Source organism: Chlamydomonas reinhardtii, chromosome 10 (assembly GCF_000002595.2).
Source record: "Chlamydomonas reinhardtii strain CC-503 cw92 mt+ chromosome 10, whole genome shotgun sequence".
Lineage (NCBI taxonomy): Eukaryota > Viridiplantae > Chlorophyta > Chlorophyceae > Chlamydomonadales > Chlamydomonadaceae > Chlamydomonas > Chlamydomonas reinhardtii.
Window position 1 is genome coordinate 2,567,520 of NC_057013.1, and position 27,987 is coordinate 2,595,506.

The 27,987-nt window shown below is 61.4% G+C and overlaps 7 protein-coding genes across 7 annotated transcripts; 2 read left to right on the plus strand and 5 right to left on the minus strand.

Moving 5' to 3' along the window:
* The first annotated feature begins 752 nt into the window (after positions 1-752).
* On the plus strand, positions 753-3,764 carry CHLRE_10g436850v5 (uncharacterized protein). Its single transcript, XM_043066734.1, has 8 exons — positions 753-1,112; positions 1,397-1,474; positions 1,670-1,723; positions 1,961-2,055; positions 2,290-2,365; positions 2,498-2,617; positions 2,739-2,805; positions 3,067-3,764. The coding sequence occupies exons 1-8, from the start codon at positions 1,110-1,112 to the stop codon at positions 3,279-3,281; spliced, it is 708 nt and encodes a 235-aa protein (XP_042920131.1). The 5' UTR covers positions 753-1,109; the 3' UTR covers positions 3,282-3,764.
* A 52-nt stretch (positions 3,765-3,816) lies between these two features.
* CHLRE_10g436900v5 (uncharacterized protein) lies at positions 3,817-7,432 on the minus strand. Its single transcript, XM_043066735.1, has 10 exons — positions 7,314-7,432; positions 7,193-7,248; positions 6,983-7,039; positions 6,731-6,799; positions 6,406-6,528; positions 6,089-6,172; positions 5,793-5,933; positions 5,376-5,533; positions 4,991-5,131; positions 3,817-4,713 (listed from the first exon to the last, which is right to left on the minus strand). Exons 1-10 carry the CDS (start codon positions 7,339-7,341, stop codon positions 4,284-4,286), a joined length of 1,287 nt encoding a protein of 428 aa, XP_042920132.1. The 5' UTR covers positions 7,342-7,432; the 3' UTR covers positions 3,817-4,283.
* Positions 7,433-7,525: 93 nt separating this feature from the next.
* Positions 7,526-12,102, minus strand: CHLRE_10g436950v5 (uncharacterized protein). Its single transcript, XM_043066736.1, has 8 exons — positions 11,819-12,102; positions 11,489-11,664; positions 10,200-11,106; positions 9,921-10,039; positions 9,677-9,781; positions 9,532-9,569; positions 8,350-8,518; positions 7,526-8,154 (listed from the first exon to the last, which is right to left on the minus strand). The coding sequence occupies exons 1-8, from the start codon at positions 11,949-11,951 to the stop codon at positions 7,942-7,944; spliced, it is 1,860 nt and encodes a 619-aa protein (XP_042920133.1). The 5' UTR covers positions 11,952-12,102; the 3' UTR covers positions 7,526-7,941.
* Positions 12,103-12,814: 712 nt separating this feature from the next.
* On the plus strand, positions 12,815-15,885 carry CHLRE_10g437000v5 (uncharacterized protein). Its single transcript, XM_001690530.2, has 8 exons — positions 12,815-13,062; positions 13,347-13,433; positions 13,642-13,682; positions 13,818-13,869; positions 14,127-14,169; positions 14,270-14,356; positions 14,528-14,799; positions 14,945-15,885. Exons 1-8 carry the CDS (start codon positions 12,919-12,921, stop codon positions 15,359-15,361), a joined length of 1,143 nt encoding a protein of 380 aa, XP_001690582.2. The 5' UTR covers positions 12,815-12,918; the 3' UTR covers positions 15,362-15,885.
* Position 15,886: 1 nt separating this feature from the next.
* CHLRE_10g437050v5 (uncharacterized protein) lies at positions 15,887-18,332 on the minus strand. The gene is made up of 7 exons (XM_043066737.1): positions 18,127-18,332; positions 18,001-18,033; positions 17,622-17,732; positions 17,270-17,355; positions 16,897-17,013; positions 16,528-16,648; positions 15,887-16,292 (listed from the first exon to the last, which is right to left on the minus strand). Exons 1-7 carry the CDS (start codon positions 18,178-18,180, stop codon positions 16,161-16,163), a joined length of 654 nt encoding a protein of 217 aa, XP_042920134.1. The 5' UTR covers positions 18,181-18,332; the 3' UTR covers positions 15,887-16,160.
* Positions 18,333-18,451: 119 nt separating this feature from the next.
* CHLRE_10g437100v5 (uncharacterized protein) lies at positions 18,452-20,720 on the minus strand. The gene is made up of 7 exons (XM_001690343.2): positions 20,632-20,720; positions 20,295-20,558; positions 20,016-20,104; positions 19,600-19,840; positions 19,389-19,486; positions 19,149-19,250; positions 18,452-18,941 (listed from the first exon to the last, which is right to left on the minus strand). The coding sequence occupies exons 1-7, from the start codon at positions 20,680-20,682 to the stop codon at positions 18,752-18,754; spliced, it is 1,035 nt and encodes a 344-aa protein (XP_001690395.1). The 5' UTR covers positions 20,683-20,720; the 3' UTR covers positions 18,452-18,751.
* A 162-nt stretch (positions 20,721-20,882) lies between these two features.
* Positions 20,883-27,952, minus strand: CHLRE_10g437150v5 (uncharacterized protein). The gene is made up of 9 exons (XM_043066738.1): positions 27,018-27,952; positions 26,706-26,747; positions 26,324-26,493; positions 25,526-25,736; positions 25,072-25,158; positions 24,494-24,863; positions 23,957-24,236; positions 23,667-23,774; positions 20,883-23,474 (listed from the first exon to the last, which is right to left on the minus strand). Exons 1-9 carry the CDS (start codon positions 27,633-27,635, stop codon positions 22,472-22,474), a joined length of 2,889 nt encoding a protein of 962 aa, XP_042920135.1. The 5' UTR covers positions 27,636-27,952; the 3' UTR covers positions 20,883-22,471.
* Between the last annotated feature and the right edge of the window lie 35 nt (positions 27,953-27,987).

A 27,987-nucleotide genomic window follows, 5' to 3' on the forward strand; every position in this document is an offset into this window, starting at 1 on the left:
GTATGACAAATTTCATGTCAGCCCATGTCAGCCCTGATGTCGGTCGGGACGTGCGCCGTGGGCGTGCGATGGGCCAGTGGTAAGGCAGGTTGGTAAAGTCCCGTAGGGTGCAGCTGATTCCCAGAACCCGGGACGTGCGCCGTGGGCATGCCCCGGTCACTGCCCACCGCTACGCTCTCAAATCACATGTATGCTCATGCTGGGTCTTCTTCTCATTAAAGCTGACACTGACGGGCCCGTTATGCAGTGTGGCGCAGGGCACCTACCTAGTGAAGTTCGCTAGTGTGCGCCTTGATGTGCGCGCTCAACCGTGCGCGCTGGGCTCCTCATGCCTCATGGCTCCTCCCCTTGGCTCGGGAGACCCGCTCAAGGCACTGAGGCGGGCGCCGCGCCGCCGCCCTCACCGGCACCGCCGTCGCCAGATCTGCCCTCACCTCCCCACAGTCCCCAGCTCCCATATTGATGATTTCGTCATTTCGACAACGGCGCGGGAGACCTGCTGGCGGACCCCTGGCTGGGCGGACACGCGTTCCCAGCGTTGGCTGCGGTTGCTACGACCCCCTCCCCCCATGTAGTCACCATTTTTACAAGCAATAGCTAAGCTGTGGTTTGAATGCTGGACCTGTGATATGCTGTGCGGTACTGGGATGCGTGCCGGTTCGGATCCAATGGATTCAGGTCTGTGTGGTCGCCAACCGGCCAGGCAGTCCGGCACTGCGTAGTGTGTACCCTAAGAATTTTGTGCGTTCAAACCGTTTTCTTGTACGCGTTGCACCTTCATACGCAAAATGTTTAAATCGATGCAACTGAGACAAGGCTGCTCCCACAAATTAGCAGCGGCAAATTTGCGACCCGCTCGAGGAGCCCTCTTGAAGCCCATCGCACGACCAACAGCAATAAATCCGGATGCACATGCATCTGAAAGCGATGGTGCATTTAAGCGCCTCACAGACGCGGCCGCGGTCGCATTTGTCTCGCTCTCTCTGCTCATAAGCCCCGCAGCTGTGGCGCCCGTGTGGGCAAACAACGTGCGACTTCAAGATGTCGAATCTCCGGAGTTGAAGGAGGGCCTCGTGGCGGCCACGTCGGGACAGTTTACAAAAGCCGAGATGGTGGGTGGCCTTCACATCCACAGGTTGTCACCGGACGCCAGGAGGAAAGCATCGGCGAAGGGTTAGGGGCAGGGTGCCGTAACCATTGCAAGCTCCTGAATGTCTCTTGCAAGTTTCCCCTGGAGGTGGTGCGCGGACGTCAGAGGGAAATGGCACGGGCAGGCGGTGGGAGTGCATTTGTGGCACGGTGGCACCGCCTGACCGCCTGTGCCAACCCATGCGTGGCCCACACACCGTGCACCGTGCTCCTTTGCACCCACACACGAATTATGCACGTCTGACAGATCTTCAGCCGTATGCTTGCGGCGGACCCCTCCGCCGCATCCGTGTGGTCAAACCTGGGCAACGTCCACATGAGCCAGGTGCGTGTGCACTGTGAATGTTCCCTCCGGTATATCGTGTCAAGGGCAAGCGGCGGGCAGTGCTCCTTGTGCCGCCACCCCCTTGTGCACTGGCATGCTGATTACGTAAACGTGAGCATAGACACGGCGTCAGCAGCTGCGATCATTTGCGGCGCCGTTGCAGCGGGCTTCACTGGGTTTCCCCTGTTGCTGCAGGGCCGTGCCAAGCAGGCGTTTGACGACTACTCGCATGCTGTCGACCTGGCGCCGGTATGTGCTGGGCAACGTGTCTGTCTGGGTTTCATACGAAGCTGTGATAGGCAGTAAAGGCGCTATCTCCGGACATGGATTACGGTACGGTCACTGCACAACGCTTCCATAAGCAGCACTGCAGCGCTAGCTGTTGTATACCTGGCTCCAAAGCCGCCAGTTGCCGACTTCTGGCGCTCAACCCTGAAGTGGAACCGTATGTGTGGTTGTGGGTGTCCGTACCCAACCCGTGTGCAGTACGCACCAGTGCCGTACCTGAACCGGGCCATTGCGCTTGAGGAGCTGGGGCTGCAGCTGCAGGGGCAGGGCCGGCCCGAGGAGGCCAGTGCCAGGTGGGTGCGGCGGCTATGGTGCCAGCAAGAGCAGCCATGTGTATGAGTGTTTTGGTTGAGGTGTCTGGGATACAAATGCCGTGGGCGCGTCGGCATGTCAGAACGTGTAATGCGGCAGCCAGCACGGTCCTTAGCTAGCTCGAGGTCTGGCCCGGCAACCGACAGCCGTGCAGAGATGCGGCATCGGTGAAAGATTGCGGGTGCGGCTCCGGGCGGTGTGCCCCGAACGCGCAGGTGGCTCGAGGCTCTGGCCGACTGCGCCAGTGCCATTGAGCGCGACCCCAAGGAGTTTGCAGCGCACTTCAACAAGGTGCGTACTGTGTGTACGGCCGCGTGCACGACACGTGCGTATACCATACTGTAGTTCGAGCGGGAAAGCAACTGTGATATCGCTCGGAACACGTGGTCGTTAAGGTGTTTTCATTATCGCGTTACCGCGCAGGGCAATGTGGAGCTGCGGCTGCAGGACTGGGCCGCCGCCGCCGCCAGCTTCTCTCAAGCTGCCGACCTGGCGCCGGGCATCCCAGGGTACCGCCTGCGTGCGGCGCAACTGGCGTACCAGGTGCGGCGCCACGGTGCCACACCTGGGAATGACCTTTGCCGCCGCTGCTGCGCACAATGTAGCATTGCCATCGTTCGCCTCGTTAACTGCGTTTCCCTACCGCCATGTTGTACCGCCGCAGGTCGGTGACGTGGACACCGCGGTGCGGACAGTGAAGGGCGTGCTGCGGAAGAACCCCACATACGCAGGTAAGGGGTTGGGGCGGTGGTGGGGTGGGGGCGGGGGGCACTGTGCGGTGGCATGCGTCGGAGGGGTCCTGCCGAGCCCGGCCTGGTGCTTGTGCCCGCTGATCATCAGCCCCGAACCCCAGCCGAGCTGCTTGTAATGTGCCGAAGGAGGGAGCATGACCCAACATCTTAACACCGGATGCATGCATCCCTGTTGCTGCAACCTGCTCTGCCCCTGCCCTCAATCTGACCACACGTAACTGTGCTCTGCCTCGTGTGCAGAGGCGCACACGACGCTGGCGGCCATGCTGTGGAGCCAGGGCCAGCTGGCGGCGGCGGAGGGGCAGCTGGAGGCGGCGCTGGAGCTGGGCGGGCGGTGGCGGGACGCGGACTGGGTGCTGGCCAACACGCGATGGCCGCCCAGCCTCAACGCAGCCCTGACCAAGCTGGTGGCGCTGGAGCAGTCGCCAGCGCAGCAGCAGCAGCAGCAGTCGTAGCAGTAGCAGTAGCAGTAGTAATGGTGGCAGAAGCAGTAATAGCAGTAGCAGGGGTGGCAATGGTGGCGGAAGCAGGGACTGATTAGCAGGAGAACAGGCGGCGTGGGCACCGGGCAATTGGGAGGTGGTGTACAGGTGGGGGCGCATCGCGGAAGGGTGCGGTACTGGAGAGACGGAAGCAGAAGATCGACGTGCAGATGCAGAGTACATGGCGCGGCCCCAAGTGTCAAGTTGGTGGAGCGCGCGAGGCGTAATGTTGGCGTGAAACAACCACGTTGTTGCTTGGTGTGGGCACGCGGCAAATCCGCAAATGTGAGAGAGCCACTGATGCCCCCGGTCGGCTGGACACAGTCCGGTGAGTCCGCTGGCGAGGGTGGACTGTTAGGCCAAAAGGGTGCTCACCGACTCGGCGTGGACACGCACAGTGCCCCTTTGCCAGCGTCAGCAAACTTCCAGCCAGCCAGCAACTTGTCGGTACAGTACCTCCGGCGTTCGACCAGCCGTGCACTCCAGCCCTGCCGTTGCAAATGGTTTGCCATCTTCTGGGATCTGGGAATCAGCTGACCCCTACGGGACTCCACCAACCCGCCTTAACACTGTCCCATCGCACACCTTTGCCGGCGGCATTGCTGGACTTACGGGCTGGACTGGGGCGTTCACATTACCGGTATTATCGCTCACACAGAGGCGGCAGAATTCGACTATGGCCCGTCCAGCCGTCAGCACAAGTTCCACACAAATTGCTCATGCATGAGTCTTCGAGTTCGAGCAGTCCTCAGCGCTCCCGAACTCCATAAATCCATACAGCAAGCCTGCTGTACGTGCCCATCACTGCCTGGCGCAAATGCAACAGGTGTACCCGCTACTTAACGGTCCCTCATAATATGCTTGGCACCCTGGGGGCCACATACGGTACACAAAAGATAACTTCCCCCGTCACCGCCGCACCTGCACTAACATCACCCCGCATCAAGCACCCCTACAGCCTGCACCCGGGCCCTGCTACCGCCGCTCGTCACCCTCCGTCCGGCCCCGGCTGCCCGTGACCACCTCCTTCAGCTGCTGCTCCACCCGCTGCTTCACCTGCTGCTGCGCCTGCTGCACCTGCGCCGCCACCTGGTCCACCCGCTCCTGCATGCGGTCCTCCATCTTCTGCTGAGCCTCCTGCACCTGCACCTGCACCCGCCCCACCCGCTGCTTCACCTCCTGCCGCGCAGCCACCACCTGCTGCTGCACCTGCTGCGCCCGCTGCTGCGCCTGCTGCACGCCCTCCTGCGCGCGCTGCACGCCCGCCGCCACCTGCGCCTGCGCCTGCGCCGCCTGCTGCGACGCGGCGCTCACCACCGGCCGCAGCGCCTTGCCCACCTTGGCTGCCACGTAGGTGACCGCCTTGCCGCCGCCCGCTGCCAGCAGCCCCGACGCCGCCTGGTACCTGCATGGTGCATACACACACGACACCGATTTCCACATTGGCCGTTCTGTTCGTCCCGCTAATGGCACACGATGCAGCGCATGACAGTCAAACGCCATGCACACATGCGCTGCGCGCATCCCGGCGCGATGCGCCCGAGCCATGTTCCGACGTGGCTTTGCCAGGCCGCAGCTACGGACGAAACCCTCTCTCTCCTCACGACCCCCTGTTGCCTGTCCCACCATGCTGTCCCACCCCCACGGCGCACGCCACCAGGACGGGCGCCACGCAAACTCACATGCTGGAGCGGCGCACAATGGCTGCCAGGCTGTCTGCCGCCAGCCGCTGCGGCCGCCCGGTGCGCATGACGGCGGCGACCACCTCGCGCTGCGTGTCCTCGCCCGCGTACAGGTGCTCCAGCGGCAGGTGGAAACCCAGCCTGTGTTCGTGCATGCATTAGCACAAGGCAAGGAAACTGTGTGTGTTACACCAGGGGAAATGCACGATTCCCGGCATTTTTAATGCGTCGAACACGATGTTGAAGGCGAGACCGGCGAGGAGGAATAAACGTTAGGTGGTGTGTAACAGAGGAAGAGCTGGAGGCCCGTGCGCGTATGTGTGTCGCTGGCCGAGTCTGGGATGCAACACAGGTTTGCATGGGTAAAGCTGACTGTGACACCCACTTTGTGGCCATCTCGTGCAGCAGCCCCGCCGGCAGCTGCTGCAGCACCGCCACCTGGGCCTCCGGGTCCTTGGCCTGACGCCACAACGTGCCACCGCGCCGCCCGCCTGCCGTCTCGCCCACCACCTCCAGACCCAGCAGCGACCGATATCGCTCCGACTGCGAGTTACGGGGCGGCAGCCAAGTTGCGGGGCGGCAGCCCACATTGGCTACCAGCACCACACGCATTACAGCGCTAGTGGCCCCCCGCTTCCATGCGACCTCCTTCCCAGCCTCCCTCCATTTCCCAGTATCCCTCCTGCTCTCCCTCCCCAGCCTCTCCGTGCCTCCCGCTTCCTCTCCCAGCTTCTACCTCCCTCCCTCTCCTTCTCTACCTCTCCTTGCACCGCCCCCTCCCTGCCTGCCTCCCTGCCCTCACCTGCAGCAGCGGCATGTACATGGCCGCCAGCGCCTCCCAGCTGCCCGCCACGATGCGGCCAACCTTGTGCGGGTCCTCCGCGCCCACCGCCAGCCGCACATCACCCCGGTAGCTCAGACCCACCAGCGTGCGCAGCAGGTCCTGCGCGCGTACGTGTGTGTGTGTGTGTGTGTGCGCGTGTGTGTGTGTGTGTGTGTGTGTGTGTGTGTGTGTGTGTGTGTGTGTGTGAGTACGAGGCGGGCCGCCACAGCTAGGCCCAACCAGCAGCGCCGCCGTGACATGTGTGTACCACTGACCTCCTCGGTGAATGTGGGCGGCAGAAGCACCAGTGCCGTGGCCAGTGCGTTGTGGCGGTTGATGACCTCCGCCTCTGCCAGAGACTGCACAGCGCGCGCACACGTACAAGACGTAGGTCAGCAGGCGATAACGCCGATAACATGTCACGGAGCCGCCGTTCCTGCTACTGCTGCGGCCGTGTGCTCCCTTTGTACAAGCGCACCAGTACGCGACCCTTACAGTGACAAGCTGCAGCACACCCCATCCCAAGCAATAGCGGATAATGACCCGGGCCAGCAGCACCCGTACCCTGGCGCGAGGCATGGCTGCTGCCTACCTTGGGCGCCTCAACCAGCGGCGTGACGGGCTTATGCATGCGGCCGGCGATGTAGAGGTGCGTCCAGTGCCGCAGGTCGCGCTCAAGAGAGCTCGACTCTAACACCCCGTACTTGATGGTGGTCTGGGTGACAGGCAGCGCACGTGCGTGCGGGGAACGTGCTTGAGTGACGCAGAGTATTGCATTCAGGGACTGTGATGCAGGGGACTGGCCGCGACACCCGGTGACATGCTGCCACAGACTAACGCCAAATGCACCGCCAAAAGATGGACCGCTTGAACGCCGTCACCATAAGAATATGCACGTGCACATGTCGTACGCCTACCTGCGCGTCCAGCGGCACCAGCGTGTTGAAGTGCACGCCCACGCCCACCGCCTCCGCAAGGGAGCAAACCTGTTGGTGATGTACAGAAGCACATGTGCATTCAGGATGGGGCGCACGCACGCGGCAAGGCGACAAGCCAATAACAAACCACGAATGGTGTGGCCAAGGAAAGCCCACGACAAGGAAAGCCCGTGAGGAAGGCCCAACGAAAGCCATACGACCGTGCCATACGACCATCATGATCAACCTTACCGCTTGTGAGCCCAGGCGCCCCACCCACGAGTAGTGCTCCTGATTGCGCTTCAGGTTCTGTCACACACGGTACAGAGGGTTGCAAGTTCGTCTTCTAATTGAGTCATGGATCTGGCGGGCCCTGGCGTGTCTGCAACCTCACTGCCGTGCTGACAGCGGACATGCCCGCTCCCTTCGCCCCCACGCTGAACAGCAATCTTGGCGCCCTACCTCTTCATGCCACTTGTGCGCGTCTTGCACCGCGAAGACGAAGTCGAGAACAGGGCCTTTGCCTTGCGCTTTCCCACCCGCAGCGGCCCCTGGTGTGGGCGCGGTGCGTGTGCTTGCTAACCCGGTCCCTGGGCGTTCGGTTCGCTCATCGCCGCTCGTTGACTGTGCCTCCGATGGCGAATGCAATGGTTCTGTTGCATCATAGAGGCCTGGTTGATGGTGCGCACCGCTTCCGTATGCGAATGCGTAGCTCACTTCCGGGAAATGTGCAAGCACGCGAGTAAGGGCTGGGCCCGCTTGTCGCGCAGCCGATTGAACTGGTGCAGACATGTTATTATACTTTGATATAGCAGTTTGGTGGCAGAGAGGGAATACAGAAGGCCGATGCCGATCGGCGAATCGGTTTCGCCTTTGCATGCGCAGCACGCCTTTGTGCACTGCAAATTCATGTGACTTCCACAGATAAGACGAGACCATCAAGTGTGATAACGTCGTGCTCGCTCGTGTCGGTTTGCGTTGGGAATATGGAATGCAAACCCCGGCACGCACCGGCGCAGTTCCGAGGTCGCACTCTATAACAGACCCCTGCAGTCTTCAATCCATGTGCACACCGTTGTTAACTTGGTTCATCCTCCACATGCGTCTCCATCATCGACCCTTCAGCTCCCCCATGCTCCTAACCTACTGAGCTGCCGCTGCTCAACGACAACCAGCCTCATTTAGAGCGCACACGCCCGGCCTAATCTGGCCTAATCCTCCTCCAGCGGCTCGTCCCGCACGCCCTCACTGTGCAGGTTCATGCCCGCCATTTTCATGATGGCGCGGTCCTCAGCCGCCTTGTCCAGGATGGAGCTGCTGCCGCCGCCGCCACGCCGCGGTCCGCCGCCATGGTTGTTGTCGCTGCCGCTGGCGGCGTCCTCGTCCTCGGGCGGCTGCAGCAGCCAGCACTCCAGCGTGTCGATCTGGCGGCATGAAACGGGGGGTTCATCGTTCCATGAAAAGGGACAGTATAGGTAAGCATGGGCCAGAAGACTAAATGCGCGAGAGTGAGGCGGCAAAGAAGGAGATGGGGTGCGCAGAGCATGGGGCTGAGGAAGGCGCGCGAGGGCAGGTGTGTGGTTTGGACATCCGCCCGCCACCTCACCCATGCCACGCACCTGGAACACCTGCTCAGAGGCCAGGCTGGAGCTGTTGCCAAACGTGGCAATGGGCCGGCTCATGCCGGAGTCCAGGCTGGGCTCCACGTACAGCGCGAAGTGGCCGCGGGCGCCCGCGGCGCCGCCGAAGCCCAACCCGCCAGGCAGCTGGCTAAAACCCACACCACACCTGTTGCAGCGCGCACAAAGGGGCGGAAGGGGTGGCGTGGTGCGGTGCCCGTGTGCGGCGAGAGGGTACAAACGTGTTGGTGTACAGGTGACCCATTGTAATTTTATACAGTTTCGGTTCGTGGGGCCGTAGCAGCTACATGGGCGGGCTTCTCCTCATGCACTTGGGGCTGCGGGATGGTTTAATAGTATACATGAGTGCCCTAGGACGGCTGGTCAGGGATATCACGTATACACCTGTACGGGCCAAGCCCCGGGGATGGGTGTGAATGGACAGGAAACCGAAAATTGTTGTAATTTTATACACCCTAGCAAACACCGGTGGGTCACGCTGCATCGCCCGCCCGCCCGGCCACGCACCTGCCCCAACCAAACCTTCACCCCGGTGGCCCCGGGTGGTGGCCTCCTAAGCACATAGGGTGATTGGTGTGGGTTATAGCCCTTTTTGCGCCATCGCACGCGACTGGTGCATTTTGGCGCATCTTGTTGCGTCTTCTTGTGACGGAAGGCCCGCACATCTTCCTTGATATAATCATTCACATTTTGGAAGTACTTTAGAGCCGTCGTTGTGCTCTGCGAGCTCAGAAGCAACTACATGCTCGTGTCCGCCAGCATCCCGACAGCGAGTTTCCCAAAGGTTGTGCAAACTCCTAAAGACGTGCGTACATACTCATTTGTATGAAATATAAGAATTATCAAGGCGACTAGTGCGTGCTATGCTTGAGTTGGGCTGCCAAAGATGAACCCGGCGTGGAATTGTGTCAAAAATTACCCTGGGTGATCGGCATGCGTCTGAACCCAAATCTGACCCGACAGGCTCGTAGGGTATGGCAAGGATATCTTAAGTCCAGGAGGACAGCCCCTAACTACGAGAACCCAGTAAGAACGGGCGGCTGTATAAAATTACCCCCTGTATAAAATTACAACAGGTCACCTGTAAGGGCAAGGCACGTGTGTGCTGCCGTCCTTACACATTTCCTGTCGGGGCGATAAGCTAGGGGCTCGGCGGCTTACCACTGGATGTTGTCGTTGATGCCGGTCGCTGGGTACACCTACACACCAAAATCAGTGTCAGGTGCGGTGACGCCCTCTGGCCAAAATAGGTTCATTCCAGTGGCTGTGGCATTGCTCCAGCCTTGCCAAGCCCCCCCTGCCCCACCTGAACCGCCGGCAGCAATGAGAAGATGGCACACGACACGTCGCCATAGAAGTTGCCGCTCTTGGCCCAGGGTTGCGAGGCGTAGCCGCCAAAGAGCGCCCCGCCCTGTGAACACATACATGCATACGTCAGTGCTAAACCCGCCAGCACGCTTGCTTGGCACTGTACACGGGCGAGGGCGCGAGGCCCGAACGCCCGATGCAGCCACACCCCATTCCGGCAGACTCTCACACACGCTGCTCACCTTGTCCCTGATGAGCAGCAGTGTGGGTCCGGGCGTGGCGGACACGCGGCCGAAGAACGTGTTGAAGGACTTGCCGTCACGCGCCGAGCTGAACAGCAGCCGCCACTCGCAGCGCTGGGCTGTGGGCGACAAGCGAAGCAGACAAGGAGGAACGGTTAGCAGCGTCCCTTGCTACTTAAGCCGAGCCACACAGGAGCAACACACGCACAGCAGCAACCGCTGCGCTACACGCCGATCGACGACTGGCCCAACCCCAATCAACTCCCTCCCCCGCCTCACCCGGCGGCAGCCGCGCGCTGAGCAGCCACATCCACATCGGCTGTAGCAGCGTGGCACTGACCGACAACTTGCCCAACTGCGCCAACACCGGCGGCAGCTCATGCCGGTACTGCTGCGCCAGAACCGCTGACGCCTGGCGGTGTGTGCTGCCGCCGCTGGAGCTCGGCGTGGTCGCTGTGGGGCCGCCGCCTCCGCCGCCTCCGCCCGCGCCTCCACCGCGCCCCTGCCCGACGCCTGCCGCCAAGCCTTGCCCGGGCGTTCCTGTTCCTGACGCCGTCCCTGACGTGGCTGCTGCCGCCGTGGGTGCAGACCCCACATGCCGCAGCAGCCCCGCCAGCGCCTTGTGCAGCGCAGGACAGCGCTTGGTCCATCTGCGGTACTCGTCCGGGCTCATGCGAGCGCTTTTAAGCTCCGGCGTCCAACCGCCGCCGCTCGAAAGCGTGCTAGCAGCTGCCGATGGCGGAGAAGGCGACGATGAAGACGCGGGCTCCTGCGGCAGAAGCGCGCCGCGGCACACCGCCAGAGCCTGCTGCATTAATGACGAGCCGTCAAGCGCCTTGACTGCCGCCGCTATCGCTACTGCCGCCTCCTGTTCCGCCACCTCCTGCGCTGCTGCCGCTCCGCCTTGACCTGCACCCGCCTCTGCAGCCCCCGCCCCCGCTCCCACCGCCGATTTTGCACCCGCCGCCACCCCTAGGCCGCCTGCTCCGGCTGCGCCCGCTGCTGCTCCTGCCCCAGGCCCAGCTGCCGCCGCGTTCACAGCCGCTGCCGCCGCCAGGGACATGCGCACGCCCGACACCATGCCGGCCGCCAGGGCGTCCGCCCGCAGCTCGCCCTCGCGGTGCACGTCCAGCATGCGGAAGGTGGTGTCCAGGCAGGCGTCCTCGCCCAGCCGCTCCAGCTTCGCCTGCGGGCGGGAGAACGGGTCCGGCCGGCCGGCCGGCATGCGAGATGGAGTTGGGTGAGAGCGGGCATGGGTTACCGTATCTGCATGTGGACATGGCTGCACGCCCAAGCATTTGTCCGGTATTCTCCCACGCGCTCAGCCGCCCTCTCCGTTGAGCGCTCGCTTAGGCAGCCCTAAACAGCCCCTAAGTGACATACGGTAGCCGACTAGCCCGCGTCCCGGCCAGCGGCTCCATAGCTATCCTGCACCTCTACCTCTCGTTAGCTGCACACCCCGCCAGCCCCACCTCGCCTGCCGCATCCCTCCCACCCCATCCATCCACCAGCCCCATCCCTCTTCCATCCCTACCCCTCCAGCGCTGCCCCTCCCCCCATCCGCCCACCTTGGTTATGAGCAGCTGCTCCAGGTGCACTAGGCCGTCGTCCGGGCTGGCGAGCAGCGTGAACACGTCGGCGGCCAGCAGCGGCTCGAGGCAACCCCACAGCGGCCCCACCAGCAGACCCAGGTGCCGCGCGTCCAGACCCTTGGGCGCAGCGCCACGGCCGCCCAAGTAGGCAGCTGCAGAGGCAGGGGCAGGGGCAGGGGCAGGCGCAGGGGCAGGGAGAGGGGAGGAGAGAGGCGGGGTGGGGTGCGAGGGAGTGGGTGGCGGGCAACGGCCCATCGCGCAGTTCCGACAGCGCGGTGACAGTCTGCAGGGCTGGAGCAGCCGGACCTTGGAATTGCTTGTACACAACATTGTAGTGCGCCTCAATGTCCTTTCGCTCCGTCTCCGAGAACGCAGCTTCCGCTTCCTTCAGCTCAGGGCTTTTGGGCTTGCTTCCGACAAGCCAGGACACGAATTTCATTATTACTATTAACGCAGATAAGACGCGATGTGCCCGTTTGCTTGAGCGGGCGCGTTGCTTCGCTTTTGTTTGCAATCAGGTTTCAGGTTGCATCCTACTGATTGGACTGCACATTAGTATAATGCCTCTGTCATGTCAAATACAAAGCCTGTACCATTCTTTGCGAACCGGTCCGCCTGCGAGGGCTGTCAAGGAGGGATGGGATTGCAGAATGACGAGGGGCTAGGGCTGGCACACGCAGACTGTTTCGATGGTGCACGTCTACACAATGGCGTGTATGTCTCCTCGCAAAAACTTTAAGTGGCATACCTTCCTCAGCGTACTGAGGCAGGCAGAGACAGCCTTACCGTTGATGCGAACGAACTGAAGGTATGGGCCAGGGGTACTCTAGGCCATGTTGCTGCTGCAATTGGACGCGTACATACGTATACCCCGTCATGCATAGGTCGATTTGGCTGTGGCCGGCTGGCTGTGGTGCTAGTACTGAGGTAGGATGTGCAGGGATGTTGGACATCCTGCTGCCTGTTCCGTAACACACCATTCACACGGATGTACACCTTAATCTGGAACTGCAGCCACATAGCTCCTGGCAAAGATTGTCAGTTTCTGCAGCCCGCCCGAATGGAGATGCTTGCCTCTCTGATAAGTGTTTTAAGGGTTTCGTCGTACAGTTTCGGGCTGTCGTGCTAGAACTGCGGGTCGAGCGACGGCCTTGTGTTCATACTTGCACGCTCTGCATATTTGCAAACGGACGGCGCCGGGTGGACACCCGAGTGACAATTGAACAATTGAATTGACGAAATCAGGGTTGGCCCATGGGTGCAACACATCTTGAATTGTTGTAAATGCTAAATATCTACATGGTCGTGCAGGGCCATTTCGTTGCCATTTTGTGTGATGCACTTTGAATAAATTGGAGCAGGTTCTTTTGCTGTGTTTCACAACGCAAGAACATCTTCTTGCAATAATGGCGCGTTTCCACTCGCAGACGCTGTGCGCACATCTGTTTCTTGCATATGCATCGCTTGCAGCCGGTCGGCGAGGGCTCCTGGGCACAGGATGCCCTGCGGGCAATGGCACGGTGGTGACGCAGAAGAGCAACACTGCAACGGTGAGCCAGGAGAGACTGCTATGGGCGGTGGGTTGCCATGTGCACGGCTCACGCGCGTGAATTGAAGTGTTGACACGAGCCAGAAGTGACATACCATTTTTAGGTGCCTGCAACTCACTTTGCAAGAAGGTTGGGCGCCACAGTATTGACTCCCGCACGGGCACGGTTCGGGCGCCACGGCGCTGACCCTGTGTGGGACGTAGAGCGAGATGCCCCTTCTGCAGAGCTGCAAGAGTTCAGGGCTGTGCCCCCCCAAATCCGAATGACCTTGCCGAAATCTGTAGGAGTACACGTTCTTCGTGGGTGGATGCCCCGAGTACAGCCCCTATGGGCAGAAGACGCCCAACACACCTAGCTGGACGAACAGGACGGTACGTAAGGAACGGTGTGGTTTGGCCCACAAGGGATGGCATGGGCGTTCGGAGCGCTGTGTTGGCAGCAGCGCAGACTTACCGCCTGTGATACCGGGATGTGCAAACACAGCAAGGCACGCCCGCCGCTTACGACTCGGCTACTTGCTCCCCACCTGCACTTCGGGTGTATCACTGTGCATATGGTCTTCCAAATCCCCACCTGCAGATCACGCTCCGCAAGACCCCAGTGCTGGCCTCCTCTGTCACGTGCGTCCGGGTGCCTGCCGGGTGGTTGCTCTGGAGGAAAGACCTGTACAAGCCGTGGCTTGCCGCATAACATGTTTGGCAGTTTTTCGTACTCACGATGTCCGGGACCTCCGTGGCGTTGTTCTGGTCATGCAGGTACATCGGGCGCAATGCCAGCGGCAACACAGCCAACACAAACATGATCATGGTGGGCCTCGTGTACTGGGATTGGGGCGGGCCGCATGCAGCAGCTGGTGCTGTGGTATATTGCACTTGCCTGTAACAATTAAGGGCCAAGGAGGCCGGGGGCCTGGCATCTGCCATGGGCGTTGGCACGGCTCCCCATGAAAGTCACAGCGGGGCATCAACCTCTCCAACATTCCACCCGGACTTGCCCACCGACCTTGGACGCAAGCTTGGACCTAGTCTCCACGACAATAACTTGTGTTCGGGGATGCAATGCAGGGGTTTGTGGGGTTCGCGGTCAACAGTGTGGCAATCTACAACGGTAAGCACTCGGGTGCTGGTATGTCAAGACCTCATGTGGCCCTGTGTGGCCTTGGTGCCCAGCCATCTCCTGACCGGTCTAACGTTCACATTTTGCGCAGATGCCAACGCGGACGGCGCCGATGCGTACGTGATGGAGAAAGCAACCATGGACACCTGCCGCGGCCATGCAGCTCCCAACAACGGCGGTAAGTGCCCTGCAGATTATTACCTGGCGGGCTGAAACCAGCCAGTTCTCTAGCCCACAAACCATACTGCGGGCGTAGCTCTTTGGACCATAACTGCAAAGGAAGCGCATGTGGAGGGATCGCTAGCGCACGTGATTGGTCATCTGGTTCTCGGTACGTCCGCGCTCGCAGAATACCACTATCACAGCGAGCCCGGCATGGGCTGTGCGTACACGGACACTGCCGGCAAGCACTCGCCCCTGTACGGCATCATGCTGGACTCCATCCCCATCTACGGCGCGTACGGCGACAACGGCGTGGCCCCCGCTGACCTGGACGAGTGCGGCGGCCACACGGATGCCACCTACTCCTTCTACCACTACCACGTCACTGCGAACCTCGCCCCGCCTTACGTAATCCGCTGCTTCCGCGGCTGCGTGTTCAATGCCAACGGCAATCCCTCGGTGAGCTGCAGACGTAACTCCGGATGCCCAGAGCCTCTGACCCTCTTTCGATCCTGCACCCAACTACTCGTGCCTAGTACAGCTTGCGTGTGAGCGCTTGCCTATGGCACCTCGTTAAGAAATGGTCCGTGTGCCTGCGTTGTAGATGTCATCTATCTCGGGCCTGATCAAGACGGACGCCACGTGCGTCAAGGCTGCGAAACAGTACGACTACTCCAGCTTTGCCAACCCCTTCTGGCCCTCGGCGGCCTCAACTGCCGCGGCCACTGCAAACACCACCGCCTTGCCTTCGCCTGCCGGCAGCACCGGGACCACCACAGGGACCACCACAGGGACCGGCACTACAGCCTCTCCATCCCCAGTTGCCGGCTCGACCACCACCACTACAATAACAACGACAACCACAGGCGGCGCAGCTAGTCCAGCTCCAAGCGGCACCACAGGCGGAGCTGCCCCACCGCCGCCCGCCGGCACCAACCGTGCGGCCGCGGCTCGCGCGAGCGCATGGTTGCTGGCCCTGAGCCTGGCCGTCGCGGGTTGGGCCTCTGCCGGCGTTCTGTAACTGGCCAGGAGCAAGGCCAGGAGCTGGCGTACATAGGAAAGGGGTTGGGAATCTGTTGAAGTTGGTTGCTATTGGCCGGAGAGCATTGCAAGTGTTAGAAGCAGACGCCCCTCATCATATGTTGTACACATGCAGTCAGGCCGTGTGGATTCACAAGATTGGACATTGGTATTCATCCCTTGCGCTTGCAGCCGTGTGAGGTTGCCATTCTGAGCAGGCGGGTCGCACCAAGCGCCCCACCTCTGGCTTACGAGCAATGAATTTAGTAATGCGTGTCAAGGTGTGATACTGGTTTGGCACGCGGCAGTGCTGTACGTAACTGGAGCGTCGCCAGTTACCCTCTGCATCATGCAGCACCCCCATAGTGCACTGATAATAAGCAGCAAGATATTTTGGCCTGGGTCCCTAGCCCCTGAGCGGCTGGGATCTACGTCAAGAAGTCAAGCGTGGTTGATTGTGGGGGCCCGCCGGCCCGGGGCCGTAGCTGGTCTGGGGCCAAGCCCGCTGAAGTAAGTCCATGTTTACAGTCCTCCGGCTTCCACAGCATGCGCAAACCCGCTGAAGTAAGTCCATGTTTACAGTCCGCCGCTTCCATAACATGCGCAACAGCGCAACCCCCATGGTTTCTGCATACGGCACGCCGGCGATGTTCTGACACCAATAGCAGCAACATTGCGTCACCCACGCCCTTCCCTCGCCAACCGTCGTGTGACATGAACAGATGAACTCCCAGCAAGTAGAGCTCTCGGCTTCCCCGTCTCACCCCGGCACGCAACACACTTCTAGCACCACAACGCCACTATGCCAGGTTTAGTTTCCGCAGCACGGCTCCGAAGTCAAAGCTGGCGGGCTTCTTGTTAAAGGTGTGAACCAGGGCATAGTCCTCGTCGCCGCAGTAGAACGCCCGAGTCAGCTCCAGCGCCGTGCGCGCCTGCATGTGCATGCATAGATAGCATGATGCATAGTCACGTATGCCGGAGGGGTGGGGTTGGGTGGTTTGAGAGCACGCGGGGCTTCTGCGCACCAGGCCTGCAGCTGAGCAGCATCCTGGTGCCCTGCATGCACGCGGGTACCCTGTGCCGCTTGCTTGCAAGTGAGCTTCATTACCAAAACCACCACAAGGTCACACTTTATACTACCGGTAGCATTGCACGCCATGCACGCACCTCGTCTCTGGTAATACCCTTTTCGTGGATGATGTCGCCACGCACCAGCGCCAGTCCGTGTGAGTCCAGCAGCTCCGGGTAATGCGTCAGCGTCAGGTAGGGCGGCGCGCCCTCGCCGTGCCTACGCGGGGGCAACGTGCCGGCGCAAGGAGAAGTCAATGTTGGCGAACAGCCGCAGCTGCGGCATGAGTGCATGACTAGCTGGGCAAGCAGTGGGAAGCGCATGTCGTAAGGGTACCGTAGCGTATACCGCACACCAGCACACGCAATTAACCGATGTCACCGGCAAACAAGCGAGCGCGTCCCCACTTCCCGGCTTCCCGCCCGCTACCGGCGCACGCCCCAACGCGTCCCCGTGTGGGGTCGCACCTCTTGAACTCCTCAAGGCCTGTGATGAGCACGTACGGCATCTGGCACTGGATGAGCATCGCCTCGTAGGCGCCCTTGCCCTTATGCGGCTTGGGCATGGCGAACACGAACATGGGGCTGCGGCAGGCGAAGGAGCCAGAGTTGGGGTTTGGGGGCGGCTTACAGAGGCCTGGGATTGAAGGAGGGTGGCGGGCGGGTTGCTGCTGCGGCACGTGGACACGACGGCTGTGGCGATGCAGTAAGGTCCGGGGCAAGTAAAAACATGGTTCATGCAGCCGGTGCATTGCTAGGCCTTGCAAATCCGCGTGGACAGCTGGCTGCCGCTTTCACCCGGCCCATTGCCCGACGGGCTTCCGACACGCGCTGCCCCTACCTCTCCTTTGCCCGCGAAAGGAAGGTCTTGTAGTCGTCGGCGCTCAGCACCGAGCCAACGCGCCCGCCCTTCTCGTCCGCATGGTACTGCGAGGCATGAAGTAAAGAGCGCGTCTCGCAATCCGGACCAGTTCTGTGACTGAATCCCCAGCTCCAGACAGATGCACGGGGGACATAGCATGGTGAGCACATGTCCATGCTATGCCCCCGATACCCCTCTCTGCCCTGGAGAGCACGGCTGACGTGGCCAGGTGACCCAGAGTCAAAATGAATACGCAAGTGGGGTTCCAGGCTGACTACGGTTTTAGCCTTATGCCTGACACACTGACCTATCGCCTCGCCCCGAGCCTCACCCCGAGCCAGATGTCCGCCACCTCGTCCCGGTCCTTCTTGATCAGCTCATCCAACTTGACCACCTGCCCCAGCTGGGTTGGGCTTGGCGCCGAGATGCCCGAGATACTCGCCTGCACGGACGGGGCATTTGTGGGGAGGCAAGGACACCGCGGCGAGAGCAGGAGGATATCATCGTGCGCTGGCATGAGCTCTGTGCTGCAGCAATCTTTCGCCCAGCGTGCCGGCCAGGCCCTTGAGCTGCGCAGAGGCATCTTCCTTTCACGCACAGTTCTCTCTATGTCCAAGTGTACTGTATCCGCGGACAACGCCAAGGCCCTCGTGTAGCCGGCGGCATGCACCCGCCGGCGCTAGTCCCCTCCTCCCACAAGGCGCACTCGCCTCTTGTTGCAGGCCGGTCGCCCACTTCGTACTCTGCGCGGTATCAAAGGCACATGGTCATCAGGCTGAGGCGGGGCCGCGTACACCAGGGGACTTGCACAACCTGCCCACACGCGTGGCTCGCACCGTCCATGGGCACCGCCGGAACAGACCGCACACGAGGCGCGCTTGTCGCTGCATCGTGTTCAATGTAATTTGCTATGGGCCTGCCGAAAGCTCAGGCAGCGGTGGCTGCGCCGATTGCAAACTGCGTGTTACTCCGCGATGGCCGATGACCTTCACCGCTCCACCAGCACTATCCCCTAACCAGTTTACGAGCGCTCAAAGCTAAGTTTTTGCTTGGTATATAGGGGGCAGAGGAGCTTTTGAATGTAGCCGTCTGAAGTGTGTGTTCTACCGTCGAAACCGGAAACGCAGCGATTACTCCATCCCGATACTGGTTCGTCGCGATGCACAAATTTGATTACAAACTGACCGATAATACGCGCCGACGGCGCACAAGACGTGCCAAGTGGCCGGATCCAAACCCAGCACGCTCCTGGCGAGCAGGCGGGGTCAGTCGCCGCAGGCTGCAGACCCACCTCGCCTAAACTCGCCACCGGCTGTGCGCGCCGCCCTTGTATGCGCATCCTCATCATCCTTTGTACAGTCTCTTCACCCAAGCACCCCTGCCACAACCGACAGACACACCCACCAAGAAGACACCCGCACCCAACCCAAAACTGGTCCATGCACACGCTGCCAGCGGCAGCTACTCCTTCTCCTCCTCAATCTGCACCTGAGCCTGCCGCGCTGCTCCCGTCTCGTGCTCCTGCCGAGCCGCCGACGAAGCGCCCACAACGGGCGCGCTCATGCCGCTGTCAATGGTGCTGTGGGACAGGAAGATCTCCGCTGTCCGCTCCATTGCCACGCAAACGCCTGCGTGCGCCTCGTCCTCGTAACTGCAGGAGCGGGAGGTGCCGGAGTGTCAACAATGGAGGCGCAGCGGTCGTGACTGCCTAACACGCACCAGATTCAGCAAGCGCCAGGACGCGAGCCTACCGTTCAGCGCCATTGCAATCCACCCAGGCAACTTCACGTGTGGCATACCTCCCGCTTTACGTGGCCGACCCTGCCAAGTGCCCGCGTTTTCGACCCCTCCTGCTCACCCTTTCCGCAGGGCCTCAGGCGCGCCGGCCTCCCACAGCGCGTCTCTCCCCCGCTCTGTGCCCGCCAGCATCAGCACCGCCTCAGCCATGCACTCGCGCACCCTGCATCCACATAGGGTGCATCGACGTAGAAACGGTAAAGGTTGGTTTGCTTGGGCGCATCGCAGTGTATTGCAGCATTTCCTATCCAAATTGGCGGGGTGGCGCGGGGTGAAGTTGGGGCGGGGCGGGGCCACTCACGTGTCCTCCTTCTCCAGCGGCTCCTGGCCGTTGATGGGCCGCAGCATGTGCGGCAGCAACGACTTATCATCCAGCACCGCGTCCAGCGTACCATCGTCCTGATAATTATTGAATCCACATTGAAGGAAGGTGTCAGGGTCAGGTAACATCGAACAGATAGGGGCAGGGACACCGATCCCTATCGCGGCAGGCTGCTGCCCGCCACGCGCACCTCGGCCGACATGATGCAGTTCTTGATCGCCCCCGAGGCTCCCAGCCGCCGCAGCGCGTTCCACGACTGCAGCTGCGACACCAGCGCCGCCAGCAGCCCCCGCCCTGGCTGCAGCAGCAGCTGGCGACCCTCCTTGAGTCGCGTCACGTTAGTCAGCACGGACGCCACGTGCTCGTACGGGTCCGACTCGCCCGGGCTGAGCGTGATGCCGCCCACCACAAACTTCTTCAGCAGCACCGCCCTGTGTGACAACGCATGACGAACGGTCGGTGTAGGCCCCAAAGAGTTAGTTCAAGGTATTGTTTGTGTGAGGTTGTTTGGCGGTGGGGTGCGGACCAGCGAGAGCCTGGTGGGAGCTAGGACTCAGCCGCTGCGTCACCCTGCATGCGGCGCACACCCCTTCGTGCCAGACTCACATGTGGAGTCCCTCCATGTTGCCCTGGCCGATCTGCAGCAACTGCCGGGAGCCGCCCTCGCTGATGGTGACGTTGGCCAGAACGCTGGTCTGCAGGGATGCAGGTTTGAGGGCGGGCACGGGCAGAGCGCGTTGCGCGTGTCTCTTGGACTACTTGACGGTTGGGCTACTTGTGGGTCGCGCAAAGCCCGGACTACTGCTTGTGACGCCCGTATGCTCTTGCGCATGCCCCCGTATTGCACGCGCCCACACGGCACGCCCCACAGCACAGGAGGCTCACCAGCAGGTCGACGTGGGGCGAGGAGCCCTCCCGAACCAGCTCCATCACGCGATTGACGACATTTAGCTCCAGCATCAGGTCCGCCAGGGATGGGTCTTGTGACAGGTTCACTAGCGCGACCAGGCACTTGCGGGATGCATCCCCCCCGAGTCCCACGGACCGGAACAGCTTGGTGACCAGCGGGCGCTGCAGCGATTTCAGCTTTTCTATACCATCGGGTGACGCAGTAAGCCCAGAAACAATCTCTGCCGCCGTGGACCGAACCTGCGGCGCCGGCCGAGGAAGCATTTGTTTGTTCACATAGCGCGATGGCTTAAAACCTGTTGCTGCATCATACCTCTGGTCTAGAATTGTCAAGGAAGCCGACAAGTTCTTCCAATTCACTCATATTGGCCTGTTATCACGCGTTCAATGGGCTTTTAGTACTAGAATTACGTTTGTGTTTATGCTTAGTAAAATGTAAAGGGTTAAGAAAGTCCATGTCACCGGGTTGGCACGCTGGGCAACTGCACCGACCTGGCGGCCCCCGCCACCTCTGCCCCCCAGCCCCCCAGATTGGCTTGAAAGCACGCGCTGGGAAGCGAAGAGTTCGGATTGCATTTACATGGCCTGAATGTTAGCGCATATGTTTGAATATGAAGAGCTTGCACACCTGCTCTTGGCTTCACACATTGCCTCCGCCAAAGGCCCAAACGGCGTTGAACCGCATTGCTTTCATGACGTGTACCTTCCGTATGATGGCACGCTTCTGAAAGTATTTGTTGCACGACGGGGGACTTCCCACGACGTAACAGCCATCCTCCCTCCCTCTAAGCATTATGCATATAAGATAATGGAACAATAGCAAACCCCGACAGCGCAACCCCCCCCCCCCCCACACACACACACACTTGACTACACCTGCAAATGCCAGCCAGCCAACTAGAGCACGAATTCATGAACCGGCGTGAATCCTTTCTACGCAGCGAGTATATCAGCCCCATCCTTATCATGAGGAGCTTTCCCTGTGACTCAAGAAATGCACCCGCATGGATGGTGTGTTCTCAGTTACGTGCGAGGGAAAACCACCTTTCTTGTCAGTTACGTGCTTCATTGCCCCACAGCTCACATTTGCTCACTACATCCCGCTCCCGTACCCCTGCTCCCAGCAACGCGCGGCAGTCAGACCAAGCCGCAACCGTCTACTTTACGTACCTCAATCATGCAGCCATGCTTCCTTGATTGCCCAGTTGCTGGGCGCCGTCCGTGCATCCGGCCAAACACTCCCGAGACCCCGCACACGTCCGTACAGCCTCAGAGCCCCGACCGACAACCGCTGTACAGCCATCGTCGCCGGCCGGCACGAATGGTACCCGGCGGAACGACCGGGCCATGTTGTCAGTATTCATGTTGCAAATTGCCAGTATCACACCATGCACCGCACCGCCCTCGCGCACTCTGCCATTTCTGCGGCCACACATAGGTGACATAGCGGACTTTGCTTGTACTCACTTGCGATCAATGCAGGAAGAGCGTGCGGGAGTTGACGTGCGTTCCTCCGCAGCGCGGCGTGAAAGCATGTCGTAAACCACCAAACCCAATACTCGTCTCTCTGTTTAAAGGTGGTACCCGCAAATCACACAGCTGCTGAGCACCGCATGCATAGCAGCAGCCTGTGATCTTTATGCACGGGGTTCACCGCCCATATCGCACCACACCGCTGCATACCGCCGGTGCTGCACACTTTCTGGTACTGTAACTGCACCCACTAGCCGGCCTTCCCTGTATTGATGCGGCCAGGGCCAGGCCTTATTCCCATATTAATAGAGCATTCCCCATTCAAGTATTTCATCCTTCTCCAGATGCAGTCACCGTCCTTTGCCCTCGACCAGCCCATCTCACGAGTCATCCTTGGTTAACAACGTGCTGCTGAATGACTGTCGCGCTGCACCCGCTTTGCCTCCTCCATTACCCATCATGGACCATCCAAGCCAGGTGCGCTGGGCGGGCATAAGTCCTCGGGCGTGGCACGGTGGACTCTTCCCCAATGGCAGCCTCTCACCCTGTCGGGATCACTTCGGCTCCCGTGCCAAATCCGGTTTCGTTCAACCAGCACCCATCCACCCACCCAATACCGACGCGGCACGCGCAGGTCAGCTCGGCCGCCCCACGGCTCACCGGATGCCCCCGCCCCCCAGCTACTGCTGCATGAGCGCCTCCATGTGCATCACGCACGCCGCCAGCTCGCCGTCGTTGGACGCGTAGTCCGTCATGGTCTGCAGCACGCTTGGCCAGGCCGGCACCATGCCTCGCGCGCGGCGCACCACCACCAGCGCCGCCGCGCCCACCAGGCTGGGCCGCAGGCCCACCACCGGGCTGCACGCCACCTTGAGGACCAGCGTCTGCAGGTCCTTGGTAATGCGGTCAATGCCCTTGAAGTCGGGCAGGTAGTGGCCCAGGCGCTCCAGGTAGAGCTGGATGACGCGCATGGGGCTGATGGTGGAGATGTCGTGCCCCAGCCACAGCAGCACGTTGCGCTCCATGGCGACCATCACGTCCGTGCCGAAGCCCGTCAGCAGCGTCACCTGCTCCAGCGGCGGCCACATGGCCGGCGCCTCCACCTGCCGCGCCGCCAGCAGCAGACAGCTGCACAGCATGAGCGGCCAGGCCGCCACGTTGATGTGCCCGCCGGAGCAGGACACGCGGTCAAACAGCTGCAGGGCGTCGTAGATGGTGTCGTCCTTGAGGCCGAACGCGGCGCCGTACTTGAGCGCCAGCGCCACGATCTGCGGGCGCTGCGCTAGCAGCGCCTGGTTGCAGAGCGCGGGGTTGATGCTGAACACCTGCTCGTAGCGCTTGACGGCGCTGAAGGCCTCGATGCAGCGCGCCGCGATGGCGACGTCCTCGGAGAGCAGCAGGTCCAGGCTGATGCGCTTGAGCTGCTGGCTCTGCTGGATGTGCACGAAGTCGTTGAAGGCGGCGGAGCGCAGCCAGGCGGTCAGCTGCGGCGAGGCCGCCTCCAGCGTGATGGTCTGGTCGAACAGGTGCATCGCGAAGGGCGACGCATTGCCGGCCAGCAGCAGGGACACGGCCTCGAAGATGCGCGCTGACGGCTGCTCGCTGCGGTTCTGCTTGGACTTGTGCAACGTGAACACCACCTTGTCGCGGAAGAAGCCCGCGCCGTCCTTCAGCAGCTTGTTCCTGTGGTCAAAAGGGGCGCGGGTAGGTGCGCGAGTGGGCTTGCCAGGTAAGAGAGGTGAGGTGGCCGGGATTGCTCTGGTGAGTGTTCAGAGGTACCGTAACTGTGGGAAGCCACGGCGCTGTTGTCTCGGCCCCCCGAAGGGCAGGCGGCGCCCTCCCCAGCCCTGCGGCCTGCCAGCCCGCGCCACTCACTTGAGCTCCGACACCCAGCGCACCACCGTGACCACTGCCGCGCCGCTGGTGAAGGCCACAGTGCTGTACTGCAGCACGTTGCTGTCCTGCTTGCTGTTGGTGTAGATCCTGCGCATAGGGTTCGCAAAGGGACCAGGCGAAATGGGAACGTCGGCCTGGAACAATTTACACAATCCGACCCGCCCGCCCAGCCTCCCTTCTCTCCTCAGCGGTTCATTACAATCAATCATCACTCTTTGCTCCGCTTCCCAACTCCGCTCCGCCCCCACAAGCCGCCCCGCGGGCCGCACCTGAAGTGCCCGCTGCGGTTGGCCAGCGTCCACAGCTGCAGCGCCTTAGCCTGTGCCAGCAGCACGCCGCTCTGCCACAGCACCTCCATCAGGCTGTTGAACACCGCGGCGTCGGGGTGGCAGCCTTGCGACTGCATCTGCTCAAAAGCCTTGAGCGCGCGCCGCCATTGGCCGCCGCGCTCGTAGGCGGTGATGAGGCCGCAGTAGGTGATGGAGTCGGGCTTGCAGCCCTGCGTCTGCATCTGCTCGAAGAGCTCCGACGCCTTCTCCCAGTGGCCACCTGTGGGGTTTGGACAGGGCGCGAGTGAAGCGTGCGTGAGTGTGCAGGAAGACTAGAGGGCAGTGACAGCGCGATAGGGGATGGAGGGGAGCGCGACGAGCCCGGAACACGAAATGACTGACGAGTAGCTGCCAAAGGAAATGAGTGGATGCAAGGTAGCATCTGTGCGGAACTGCAATGGACCCGAGCACCGGGTAGCGGACCATGCGGATGACTGGATTCTGACAGCATCATGCACAAGCCCCTCGTCCTCGCACCGTGCGAGCAGGCCGCGATGAGCGAGTTGTACGTCACCACGTTGGGCTTGCAGTTCTCTTTGTGCATCTTGCTGAACAGCTCCAGCGCCATCTCCCATCGGCCCGCCTTCTCGCAGGCGCTGATCAGCGAGCTGTAGGTGATGACGTTGCGCTCACAGCCGCGCCGGATCATGTCCCGGAAAATGTCCAGCGCCTTCTCCACCTGCCCCTTCTTGCCGTAGGCGCTGATGAGCGCTGTGTAGGTAGTGGCGGAGGGCTTGACGCCCGCCGCCAGCATCTTCTCGTACACCTTGAGCGCCTGCTCGGGCTGGCCCGACTTGTTGCAGGCGGAGATAACGGTGTTGTAGGTGCGCACCTCGGCCTGGATGCCCTGCACAATGAAGGGTGAAGAGACGCGAGGAGGGTGTAGGGGCGCGAGACAGTTTATGTTAGAGCCTCGGCGTTGTGGATTAGTTAAGCAAGAGTGCTGGGCGGCCAGTGGCCCTACTTTCAGAGCCGCCAGCCAGCAAGACCGACCGGACCAATGCCACAGCAAGCCGACGCCGTTCCGTTGTTTTTCGCTTGCTCGCTTCCCTCACCTGCTTCTCCAGCGTGTCCAGCACCCTGACCGCCTCCTCCCACTGGCAGCGCTTGACGTACACGTCTATGAGGATGTTGTACGTAACCTGCGCGGCGGGGGCAGCCAGATGCAGCAGTGGCAGACAGGGTACACGTCAGGCCTGAAGTGCTCCATGTCCCTAGACCTCAGATACGGAATTCTGTTGTGGAGGACCAGGAGCGGCTCGCTCGACACCGCTGCCTCCTAACTATCCCAGCCTCGCGCTGGGTTGTGGACGGCCCAACTGGTCCAGATCTCCAAATAGCCGCCCATGGGGTCAGACGTCCGCATTCAAGTCGACGTAGGCTCACCACCTGCTCCTCGCATCCGCCTCTCGCCACCAGCCCCCTCCGACCACGGTCCGCACCCTTGCACCCCCAACCCATATGCGCACACGACCCGCAGTCTCCAACCACGCCCCACACCCCACGCACCAGGTTGGGGCTGCAGCCCTCCTCCAGCATCTGCTTGTACACATCCTGCGCCAGGTCCAGCTCGTTGGCCTTGATGCACACGTTCATCAGCGCGCTGTACGTGTGCACGTTGCAGTCGATGCCGCGGCTGCGCATCTCCGCCACCAGCTCCAGCGCGCGCCGCAGCTGCTGGTGCGAGCCGCACTGGCTGATCATGGTCGTGTAGGTGTACCTGTACAGGTGTAAGGATGGGGGGCGAGCGCAGGGCGAGCGGCGGCGTAAGTAGCCGGCAGCAGGAGTGAAGTCCGGGATCGTACGGGCTTACCCCGCAACTCCCTCTGCATTCTTGTCGTGTCCAGTGGCCTCCCACTTGGTCCCGAACGCATGGTTGAAATCGTGCTCGACCTCGCTTCCGTGGGCGGCCTTTGCACCCAGCCCTCGCGATCACCCTTGCCCTCCGACTCCAACCATCCGGCTCCAGTCAGAGCCTTTCTGCCCCCGGGCCCTAACACTTCGATTCAGCATTCCCGTCTCAGTAGCCGCGCTCGGGCTGCTCTATCGTCCCCCCAACTTCATTGCCAACACCATCCCGCACATCCTCACCGATCCAAGGGCTGATGCTGGATTCTGAGTTTCGGCTTTCGTGAGTTTGTCATTGACTTCCCCAATCCTATTTAGGCGTCATCTACCGTGCCCGCCACCCCGACATCAGCTACCGCGTCCGCCACACCACCCCTGCCGCCCGCGCGCACATCTGTCCCGCCACCTGCGACATGTCCCAAGCCCGACCCACGCCGCCAACCACACGGCGCCACTCACAGGTCGCACAGGCTGGACAGCTCATCGCCGGGCGCGAGGCTGCGCAGCCAGTCGAAGATCTCCACCGCGCGCTTGAGGTAGCCCTGCTTGGCCAGCTCCTTGAGCAGCGCCGCCGTGGCGCTGCTGTCCAGGTAGACCAGGCCCTGCTTGATCGCCTCCACCGCCGACTCCTGTGGCGGGACAGGCGGGCACGGCGAGCATGGTTGTTGGATCGGGTGCAGCGGGATGTGGGTTGGTAAGCTGGCGGTGCCAGGTCTTGGTGTAATGCCGGTGGAGGCGCTCTCAGCGGCGGCAGAGTGGCTCACGGCAGCAGCAGCAGCAGCAGCAGCAGGTGTGGGACGCGGACACTGAAAACGGCCAGGAAAGCGATGTTGGCACTCACCTGTGGCGCTAGCTTCAGCACGATCTTAAGCAGGTCCTCCACCTGAGGCGCAGATGGTCCGGGGTGAGGGAAAGCAAATGGGGCGCTGTCAGCTGCCGAGAACAAGCATTGTGCGGCCCCTTTCCTTTCCCTTTCCCATTACGATACTGTCAGCCACGGCGCCGCGGCTGAAAGCACGTGAGATGGTGCTAGGCAGCATGTGGCGAGCGTGCGGGTGGCGGAGGGATGCGGCCACGAGCAGCGCTCCTCAGGAGTGCAGCCGTGGACCCAACCCATGACCTGGAACCGCCAAAACACGTCCCGGACCCTCACCGTCATGTCGGAGAACGCCAGGCCAAGGTTGTCCTGAAGCTTCTGCCCTTTAGACACCTTGGTGACCTGCTGCCACAGTCGCCTATACCCCTGACCGCGCTGTGCTTTGCGCGGCGATGCCTGGGCGCCGTCCCGTGCGTTTGGTCCTCCGGATCGATGTGAAGCACCCGCCGATGTTCCAGCTTCCCCGATTGCGTCATGGGCCAGGCTAGCCGACAGGGAGCGAGGCGCCGGGTCGCATGGGCCGTCCCCATGTCCTCCCGCCGCGTTAATGTTGTTCGGGTCGGTGCTGAGGAACAGATTGGGTTCCTGGCTGTGCATAGACGACATGATATCCTGCGCGGACGACATGTGCGAGCTGTACACGCTTTCCAGTTCCTGTGCCGAGTCAAGGAAAGGGTCCGCCTCGCGCTGCTGCTGGCTGATACCAGCCTTGCCCTGACGACCGCCTCCGCCATTTAAGACGCCCTCAAAGTCGAGGTTGTCCGTGGTAAGGATGTCGGTCTGTGTCAGCCAGGCTCCGTTTGTTCCTCCCTCGCTCCCCAGGTTTGCACTGGAAAGTAGTAGAGCCAGCTGCTCGGCTGCAGCAGCAGAATCTGCGCCAGTTTGCTCCGCCATGGCGGAGCACTGCTTCTGTCACTGAGGTCCCAAGCAGCGGCTCTCTGTACAAGATGTATAAGCCAAACCTACTCCATTTGATTAATGACCCGACCACTTAAGCTGGGTGCTCGGGAGGTCGAGACAACGCTTTGTCAGTGCTAGCTGTGGAGTTTCCAAGCAATTTATATATAAAAAGGATGCATACGTTGTACTGTAGTTCGACCGGCTACATTGAGGCTACACAGCGAGGCGAGGCGTGAAGTGATCCCGGGTTTTGCCGCTCATGGTTCTAAAAGCGTGACATTCAACAGTAAACATGTTGCCAGGTCCACCTGACTCGTCATAAGAGTTTTATTTTGAGCTGTTGCGC

Coding starts and splice junctions, on each gene's coding strand:
- CHLRE_10g436900v5 (XM_043066735.1), bottom strand. CDS start 7,341: ATGAGCGAACCGAACGCCCAGGGACCGG. Junction 5,534..5,792: donor TGTACATGCCGCTGCTGCAG/GTGAGGGCAGGG, acceptor CGTAACTCGCAG/TCGGAGCGATATCGGTCGCT. Junction 4,714..4,990: donor ATTGTGCGCCGCTCCAGCAT/GTGAGTTTGCGT, acceptor TGCACCATGCAG/GTACCAGGCGGCGTCGGGGC.
- CHLRE_10g437000v5 (XM_001690530.2), top strand. CDS start 12,919: ATGGCGCGTTTCCACTCGCAGACGCTGTGCGCACATCTGTTTCTTGCA. Junction 13,870..14,126: donor CCAACACAAACATGATCATG/GTGGGCCTCGTG, acceptor GATGCAATGCAG/GGGTTTGTGGGGTTCGCGGT. Junction 14,800..14,944: donor ATGCCAACGGCAATCCCTCG/GTGAGCTGCAGA, acceptor CCTGCGTTGTAG/ATGTCATCTATCTCGGGCCT.
- CHLRE_10g437050v5 (XM_043066737.1), bottom strand. CDS start 18,180: ATGCAGCGACAAGCGCGCCTCGTGTGCGGTCTGTTCCGGCGGTGCCCA. Junction 17,733..18,000: donor CGACCGGCCTGCAACAAGAG/GCGAGTGCGCCT, acceptor CCGTCCGTGCAG/GCGAGTATCTCGGGCATCTC. Junction 17,014..17,269: donor CTTTCGCGGGCAAAGGAGAG/GTAGGGGCAGCG, acceptor CGCCTGCCGCAG/CCCCATGTTCGTGTTCGCCA.
- CHLRE_10g437150v5 (XM_043066738.1), bottom strand. CDS start 27,635: ATGGCGGAGCAAACTGGCGCAGATTCTGCTGCTGCAGCCGAGCAGCTG. Junction 26,494..26,705: donor TGCTGAAGCTAGCGCCACAG/GTGAGTGCCAAC, acceptor GTCCCGCCACAG/GAGTCGGCGGTGGAGGCGAT. Junction 23,475..23,666: donor CGCTGGGTGTCGGAGCTCAA/GTGAGTGGCGCG, acceptor TTTTGACCACAG/GAACAAGCTGCTGAAGGACG.
- CHLRE_10g436950v5 (XM_043066736.1), bottom strand. CDS start 11,951: ATGAAATTCGTGTCCTGGCTTGTCGGAAGCAAGCCCAAAAGCCCTGAG. Junction 11,665..11,818: donor TGTGTACAAGCAATTCCAAG/GTCCGGCTGCTC, acceptor CTGCCTCTGCAG/CTGCCTACTTGGGCGGCCGT. Junction 9,570..9,676: donor CATTGCTGCCGGCGGTTCAG/GTGGGGCAGGGG, acceptor TTTGGTGTGTAG/GTGTACCCAGCGACCGGCAT.
- CHLRE_10g437100v5 (XM_001690343.2), bottom strand. CDS start 20,682: ATGAGTGAATTGGAAGAACTTGTCGGCTTCCTTGACAATTCTAGACCA. Junction 19,487..19,599: donor ACTGCATCATGTCGGCCGAG/GTGCGCGTGGCG, acceptor AATAATTATCAG/GACGATGGTACGCTGGACGC. Junction 19,251..19,388: donor CCGCTGGAGAAGGAGGACAC/GTGAGTGGCCCC, acceptor ATGTGGATGCAG/GGTGCGCGAGTGCATGGCTG.
- CHLRE_10g436850v5 (XM_043066734.1), top strand. Junction 1,724..1,960: donor ATGCTGTCGACCTGGCGCCG/GTATGTGCTGGG, acceptor ACCCGTGTGCAG/TACGCACCAGTGCCGTACCT. Junction 2,618..2,738: donor CGGCGCAACTGGCGTACCAG/GTGCGGCGCCAC, acceptor GTACCGCCGCAG/GTCGGTGACGTGGACACCGC.